Genomic DNA, 8,121 nt, shown 5'->3' on the forward strand with positions numbered 1-8,121 from the left:
TCTTACATACCTACTAATACGAGGGCGTCCTTGCAATTGTTCCCTCGGGTCTCTTGTTTTGCTGGGAAACCTGCCACGATGCCGAACACGTCACTACACTATAGGCCACACGTGAAAAGCGGATCCTATTCGGCGCGTGCAGCTGTCAAAGCGCCGCGCGTCCACGCTGTCGCAGATGCTGCACCTGCGCACGGTGCTCTCAGCAGCGCTCCCAGCTCTAGCACCAGCGAGTGCTCCTCGACCTCTTTCCGGAGGTCAACTGTTTGTGCCGGCGTCAACCGGCGCATGGTGCAGAGGCTGCGCGAGCAGCAGTGCATGGACTCCACAGGCAGTCGTCGCTTCGCGATGCATGCTGTGGCTGCTCCAGAGCGCGCTTCAGCCTCTATGAAGACAGTACATGTGGATCTGGGCGATCGTTCCTACCCAATTTACATCGGGGCGGGTCTACTCAACCATGGGGAGCTGCTACGGAAGCACATTCCTGGCAAGCGCGTGCTGATCGTCACGAACGAGACAATCGCTCCGCTTTATCTGGAGCGGTGAGCAGCTAGGTGAAAGAATCATCGCAGGGGGCTGCAGTCCGGAGTCCTTTAAGTGGATGTTGCCCTCCTCCAGACAAGGGTTCCCCCCCAGCACACGTTCGCTTCCGCCCAGTGCCTCGCCTTGTGCCCTTGGCGCCCATCGCAAAGAGACTATTTCGGGGGCGTATGACTTTAGTCATCTTTATCACTTTATTGAAAATAAGGCTTCTAAACCCGGACATCCTTTAAAATGTCCGGGAATGCCACTGACCCAGATCTAAAGGGTGGGGATGCGCCATATCGGGCGGAGGGGGATTTACTCCTCGTGGGGTCACCACCAACAATAACAACAACAACAACAGCAGCAGCAGCAGCCCTTTCCACCCACCAAACCAGCAGCACCCGCTCCTCGGTACCGTCTCAGCATATGCCGACGACGGCTTGTCTTGATGCGCGGCCGGCTGATGCGCGAACACACTCGTACGCAGGTGCCGTAAGGCCCTTTTGGAGGGCGGCCAGCTGCAAGTGGATGACGTCATCCTGCCAGATGGGGAGGAATACAAGAGCCTGGAGGTGCTGGAGAAGGTAAGGCTGAAAGAAAGACGGACGGATCGAGTTACACTTCGGGGGCCGATGCATGAGATAATAGGGGGGTGGGAGGGGCGATGTTGCGTACCGCGCATGTTGCATTGTGCGCTGCGGTCCGCCGCTCCAAACCGCCCTCCTCCCGTCAGCGGTTCCGCCGGCCCGTACCCGCCTGCTTACCAGCTGCTGCCTGCTGCGGACCACCTCCCGCGCCACTAGCCCTTCAGCTTTGAATTCGTCCTGAAGGATTGCTGCTACTTCCTGCCGCTTCCAGTCTGGCCTGATGTACGCACATACATTCATACGTACATGCGTCATACACACACGTCACCCGTACCCTGATGGTCCGGGGGTCACGATGGTGTTGCTTTACTGTTCAGGTTTGGGATAAGGCCCTGGAGTGCCGCATGGACCGGGGAACCACCTTCCTGGCTCTGGGGGGTGGGGTGGTGGGCGACATGACCGGGTTCGCGGCGGCGTGCTACCAGCGGGGGGTGCACTTTGTGCAGGTGCGTGGCTGGAATGGGTGGGTGGGTGGGTGGGGTTGTGCACATCACATGCGGCCCCGTGGAGGGAAGTGGGGGCTTGTGGTGCAAGGGATGGGGGGGAAAGGGGCAGGAGGTGGGAAGTGCGGGGAGGGGGGGGCCCTCTTTCCCGACGGGTAGCGGGGACGGGGTGAGACGGAGGCTGTGTTTGGGGGTTTGTGCGCTTGGTTTTCATGAGGCATTAAAGCGATGATGCAGTGCATGTGTGTATGTGTGTGCTTGCATGGCAAAGACCCCAGCCACGCAGTCCACGAAGCTTTGCCTTCAGCTCCTTCAGCTCCTTCAGCTCCGCTGCAGTTTAAGAACCGTGTCCTGGCTACCTTTCCCCTCACCCTCGTTATAAACTTGTCCCCCTTACCTTCACACACCCCCTTCCTGTCGCCCCCCCCTCCCCCCCTTACCTCCTTCAGGTCCCCACCACCGTTATGTCCCAGGTGGACAGCAGTGTGGGGGGTAAGACCGGGGTGAACCACCCGCTGGGGAAGAACATGATCGGGGCCTTCTACCAGCCGCGGGTGGTGCTGGTGGACACGGACACCCTGGCCTCACTGCCGGACAGGGAGCTGGCCTCGGGGATCAGCGAGGTGGTCAAGTACGGACTCATACGGTGAGAGGGGCCCACGGGGGGGTTAGGGGGGAGGGGAGAGGGGGGACGGGGGGCGGAGGGAAGGAAGGACGAACTGCTAATGGGGGGGAGGGGGAGGGGGAGGGGGAGGGGGAAGGGGGAAAGACGAACCATGAACGAGTTAAGCTGCTGCCAAGGAAAGAATGTACAGGAAGCAGAACTGTGACCAGTAGGCGTTATTGAACGATGGCGACCTCGGGATGATGTAGTGATGACGACCGCGGAAGAGGGAGGGCGTCTCACCATTCGCCACCACCACTCCCACCCCACCCTTCACCGAACTGTCTCTCCCCCACACCCCGTTACCGGTCTTGCCATCTGACTACCGGCCCCCCCTCCAGTGACGCCCCCTTCTTCGAGTGGCTGGAGGCCAACATGGAGCGGCTGTTGGAGCGGGACCCGGGGGCCATTGCGTACGCCGTGGAGAGGTCCTGTATTAACAAGGTGGGGAGGAGTGGCGGGTAGGGTAGGGGGGGGGGAAAAGGAGAGGAGAGGGGGCCCCGCCCGACCCTTAGGGGCACCTAACGGCTACTACTACTACTCCCTAACACGGCCCGACACTCCCGGCCCCTTCACTTCCCCCTCGTTTCCCCTCTCCTCTCCTCTCCTTGACTCGGCAAATATATACCCCCCCCCCCACACACACACACACGTGGAGCCGCACCCGCCCTCGGTTCCCCACTTCTCTCATTACTTGGAAACACCACTCCGGCAGCTTGCTGCTTCGGACGTCATCAGCAGCTGTATCTCGGGCATCTGCACCATCATCTCCCTCTCATATAACATTCCCCCCCCCACACCCACCCCACCCCCGCTACACCCTCCGCCACACACATACACACAACCCCTCTGCTCCCCACCGGGATCTACCGGGCCCAGGCCGAGGTGGTGGCCGCTGACGAGAGGGAGTCCTCCGAGGGGGTGAGAGCCACACTCAACCTGGGACACACATTCGGCCACGCCATCGAGACCGGTACGGGGTACGGCGTGTGGCTGCACGGGGAGGCGGTGGCGGCGGGCACGGTCATGGCGGCAGACCTGTCGTACAGGCTGGTGAGGCTGGGTGGTGGTGATGTGACCTGGGTTGGGAGAAGAGGTCTGCGTCGGGGTTGAGCCGGGAGCTAGCGCGCACACGTCCCCGTCGAGGCCGGTACATGTGCAGTCATGCGGCCGCTGTGTTTTCCCGCCGTACATGTACTTGTACCTGGACCACCAAACGAATGAACATTTTATCACTTGATGTTGCTGGTGGGTTGAGTGAAGAGCGCCCCACGGTTTTACCCCCGCGAATTTGTTTGTTAAGTTTATGAACCAACGACGCATCACCCCCTTACTGCGAGAAAACCCACTCCCGCTCCCTTCTGCACCGCCCTTGTGCGGTAACTCCGCCTCTTCCTTCTCCCACCTTGCCTTGCAGGGCTGGATTGACAAGTCGTTGTACGACCGCATCGTGTCTCTGCTGACCCGGGCCCGGTTGCCCACCCTGCCGCCCGCCTCCATGACGGCGGATCAGTTCAGGTCGCTCATGGCGGTGGATAAGAAGGTGTGCGTGCGTGTGTGTGTGTGTGTTTGTGGGGGGGGGACAGGAGGCCGGCTGGAGGGATGAGAGAGAGTTCAGGGGTGGGCCCCAGCCTCCGGCGTTTCCTTATAGTTGGCTCCAAGTTTCCGGGGGGGGGTTCTCTCGAGTCGTGAAAGCGTTCCCTTCCTACGCAATCCTCCTCCATCCGCCCCTTCTCCTCTACGGAAGAGGACTTCGGGGTCGGACATTTGGACATATAGACAGCGGCACCATCACCATCATCATCATCAGTGGCAGCAGTAGTAGCAGCAGCAGGAAATGGTCCGCCCCCTCCCCCCTTCCTCCTCCCCCTCCCCCTCCCCCCGCTCCAGGTCCTGGCGGGCAAGCTGAGGCTCATCCTGCTCCGCGGGGCCCTGGGCAACTGTGTGGTGACCGGGGACTTCGACCCGGCCAAGCTGGATGAGACGCTCAACCACTTCTGCGCCAAGTCGGCGGCGTCGGCATGACGGCGCTGAATAGGGAGGGGGGAGGGAGAGAGGGCGGGAGAGCTGGAACAGGCTCATAGGGCCGCCTGGCTGATCGGGATTGGGATTGGAGCTGGGGGCCGAGGGTGACGTCGATCTCCTTGCTTGGTTCTTGTTTTACGCCTTGTTTGTGGGTTCATGCTTTTGAGTGTGCGAGCGTGTACATGCGCCTTTAAGTTCGGTTGCGGGCTCGGAGCTTTAGGGCTGTGTGTATGTGTGTACGTATGTATGCAAGTGTTTATATGTGCTTTTCTTCCGGTGTGCTGTTGTGAGGGAAGCGGGTGTTGTGCAGTGGACTTGCTTTTCCACTGCCTGTAAGTGTATGTGTGTATGTATGTACGTCGTAAGAGAGGGCTGACGACAGAGAGATAGGAGGATTGGGGGACGGCAGTCGCGGCAGGTGTTGCGTTACGGCTCGGAGTTGGTCTTTCATTTCGGCTGCTGTTGTGAAGGTAATTGTGGTGTTGATCAGTCGGTTGGGTTGACAGTTTCGGATGGGGGCAAATATGCCGTGTGTATTGCGTGTGCGTGTGTTCAAGTATGCGTGTTTTTATGTATATGTATGTATGTGTGCATGCGCGAAATGCATCACAGTGGGGCCAGTACGGAAGATATACTGGATTATATCGGACATATGTAACACAGGCACGGGACGGCATCACAGGACATGCATGCCCATGTGTGTGCCCGTGCGTGCCCGTCTGTGTGTTGTGTTCCTTCCTTCCCAGGCAGCTGCAGCTGCAGCTACCCATTCATCAAGTCCACAACGCTTGAATGAAAGGCTGGACGAATAGAATGGATGAACGAAAGAAACCGGCGGTGCAGCGGTCACGGATGGATTGGCACACGTCCTGACGTTACGACGCCATGTTGGCGGTTCCAACGAGCATCATGCCATATATCTGTTAGAGCAGGTCGGCGCAATCGGTGGAAAAGATGACCTCTGCTGTGACTTCCAAACGCATATCCCGTGCTGGGTGTCAGCAAGCCCGCACCTCCACAACGTCAAGAGAGCATTCCAGGCTCTGGCAGAACAGACACGTTGAGAGGGGCACACAGCGACACGGGGCCCGGGGACCCGATCAACCAGCTTACAGCGAATTGGTAACACCAAGCGTACGGCGTACAATCATGACTAATAAATAGCCAGTGATCAACCAGCGTGCCGCACGTCCGTTTACATTCTACCTCCTCACTAAAGCGTTACGCCTGCCGTATGTCCCGCTGCCCATGTAGCGAGCGTGGACGAGTTTTGAGCACTAGGAGCAAGCAAGCAGGATGTGGATTGTGTATAGCTAGCAACACAGGGGACGGCCAGGAACACCAACAAGGAATTTGGTTTCGCTACTCTCCACCTTCACCGCCGTGGACGATTTCAGAGCGCGATGGAAAGGAGCGGGGCACTGAGGAGTAACAGGCGTCCGGAGGGCAGGCGGAGCGGCGATACTCGAACATTTCCTTCCCTCCCCGTCCCCTCCCCACCGATGAGCCCAGCGTCGTCGGCAACCGATAAAACCACCACAACCACCATTAATAGCCTAGGATTAACTAACCGGGACAAGAGGCCTAGGAGAAATAAGCTTGGGAGACCAGCCCTACCTAACGCCAGAATATCAGGTGTGTGCGCTGCAAAATAACAATTAAAAAAACAAGCTATCCGCTCTTGACGTGGTGAGTGCGGCGCAGACCAGCCAGGACTACGCACCGAAGGCACCAACACCAACACCAGCACCAGCACCAACAACAAATCCACCACCAGCAACACCATCACCATCACCATCACCATCTAACTGGAATTATGGAAAGGCACTTTCTTACCTTTAAAAAAGTGTGGTACTCCCCATTCCAGTAGCTACATGTCTAGGTCCCATATGAGGAATGGGCGCCTCGCGGGTCTCCGATGTTTGCACAAACTGCAATTCCACTGGTGTTGCTGCCACAGCTGTTACTGCTGCTACTGCTATCGCTACTGCTGCTGTTGCTATTGCTCTTACGCATCGACAGCGTCCGGCGTGGGTTAAAACTCCGGGGGTACCGGGAGGCCGCAGGGAGCAGTCCGATTCCCGTATCACCGGGCCCCCCATGCCTTCGATTGGATTGAACCTAACTGACATCGTTGAACTAGCTAACTGGCCTAACTGGCGGTTAAATCCCGATTTACATCCCACTTGCGAAACGCTGCGTCTCTAGATGTATGAATACACCGCACTGCGCAATCCTACACACTACTGGGGCGGCTGAGGCCGAACTGGGGGCGGCGGCCCCACCCCTTTCACCGGCCAGACAACCCCGTTCCCCCCCATCTCTTTCACTGAGACACAGCCAGCTGCAGATCCCTTCCTCCTGCCCCCGGCTCAGTATGAATGCTCGGAGCGTCACCAGCGCTCGGACGAGATCATAACAGCGCGTCTGAGACAGCGGGCGCAGTACATGTACGGTCTTGTTAGTTTTCAGTTGAGGCATGCGTGCATCAGTATGCACTCGCTGGCAAGAAGTCCAGGCCGCGCAACTGGCAGGACTTCCATAAGCTTCCATAAGCCAGTACATGCCGCCGCCTTATCCCATCCCGTGTGTTTGCGTCCGACAGGGCCGCGATCGGTTCTGCCTCTATTCCCGCCTCCGCTTACAGTGACCCGCGGGTCATCAACACTGCCAGGAGGGCGTCGTTGGCTCCAGTATGGATCACACATAGCTACCAGGGAAATAAAGGGGCGGGAAGATATTACTGGTATTCTCCGTCCAAGCTGTAGGCTACGGTATACTCGTCGCTGAACAAAATGCCGCCAGTGGTGGCTTTCGATTTGTCCTGTACGGCAGTGGACCGGCAGAGGGAACACAGGCGGCAGATGTGAGAGCTCAATGTGGTAGTCTCCTCTCTGGTGCTTCAGGCGGTTGTGTGGAGAGAGGAGAAGGATGTCACTATGAGCTATGCTGTGTGTGAGGAGGTAGCGCCCACTCACCATCATGGCCATTTACGTAATATTTTACGTTGCCTGTTCAGAGTGCTGTCGTGTCGGATCGTGCAGTACTTTCATTGCAGGTGTAATAAGTTGTGGTATACACTGTGCCAAGAGGACCAAATAGTCTCTTTGGACGGCTACGCAAAGTACTTCGGGCACGAGCTGAGCACGAGCGCCGCAGCTGCTATGCATGGATGGGTGCCTACCGAACAGACCGACGTCGGCGGCTCTGATGCGTTCAACGGTAACTGGAAATGATGGATGAGAGCATATCATCGATAGCAGTTCAGACTTCTGGGTCCTGTGCCTGTCTCTCTCGCTACGGGCGCTAAAACCGACTGACACACACTCCCTCCGCCTTTACCCTTCCTAGACCCTGGAAGGTGCGTGGTTTGGACTACTGGGTGAGGACGGATGGATGATTGGTTGGGTGGACGTTAGTGTCAGCCTTGATGGGCCTTATCAGGCAAAAGACGTACCCTTCCGGACCGGGGACGTGGAGGTGGCCTCAGTGTGGTTGGCTTCGGCGGCGGGGACCTTGCCGGGTTGGCAGGCCTTTGCGGCTGGTTGGGTGCTGACGGGAACAACGGACTAGACGGTGGATCCCTGGGCAGACGTGGCGGCTTCGGGGGTGAAGGAGGTCGCCGGGGAGATGGCGGCAGCGGAGGCGGTGGACTTGGCGGCGGCGGTTTAGGTGGCGGCGGGCTTGGCGGAGGTGGGCTTGGCGGCGGCGGGCTAGGAGGTGGTGGGCTTGGCGGCGGCGGGCTTGGAGGTGGCGGGCTTGGAGGTGGTGGCGGTGGCGGCGGTGGCGGTGGCGGTGGGGTTAGGGGTTCTGATGGGGG

The 8,121-nt window shown here is 58.8% G+C and overlaps 2 protein-coding genes across 2 annotated transcripts in view; one reads left to right on the forward strand and one right to left on the reverse strand.

The window, feature by feature from the left end:
• Window positions 1-345: 345 nt before the first annotated feature.
• On the forward strand, window positions 346-4,301 carry VOLCADRAFT_58704 (uncharacterized protein; the record flags this gene model as incomplete). The annotated part of the gene is made up of 8 exons (XM_002948619.1): window positions 346-539; window positions 1,010-1,106; window positions 1,487-1,615; window positions 2,062-2,258; window positions 2,618-2,720; window positions 3,156-3,329; window positions 3,694-3,819; window positions 4,167-4,301. 8 exons carry the CDS (start codon window positions 346-348, stop codon window positions 4,299-4,301), a joined length of 1,155 nt encoding a protein of 384 aa, XP_002948665.1.
• A 2,740-nt stretch (window positions 4,302-7,041) lies between these two features.
• VOLCADRAFT_89010 (uncharacterized protein) overlaps window positions 7,042-8,121 on the reverse strand; it is a gene marked incomplete at both ends in the record, with an annotated part of 1,689 nt that continues 609 nt past the window's right edge. Inside the window, 2 exons of the mRNA XM_002948739.1 lie at window positions 7,042-7,125; window positions 7,759-7,902. Coding sequence (XP_002948785.1) covers window positions 7,042-7,125; window positions 7,759-7,902 — 228 coding nt within the window. The remainder of the gene's footprint in view (window positions 7,126-7,758; window positions 7,903-8,121) is intronic.

Source organism: Volvox carteri (assembly GCF_000143455.1).
Source record: "Volvox carteri f. nagariensis unplaced genomic scaffold VOLCAscaffold_11, whole genome shotgun sequence".
NCBI lineage: Eukaryota > Viridiplantae > Chlorophyta > Chlorophyceae > Chlamydomonadales > Volvocaceae > Volvox > Volvox carteri.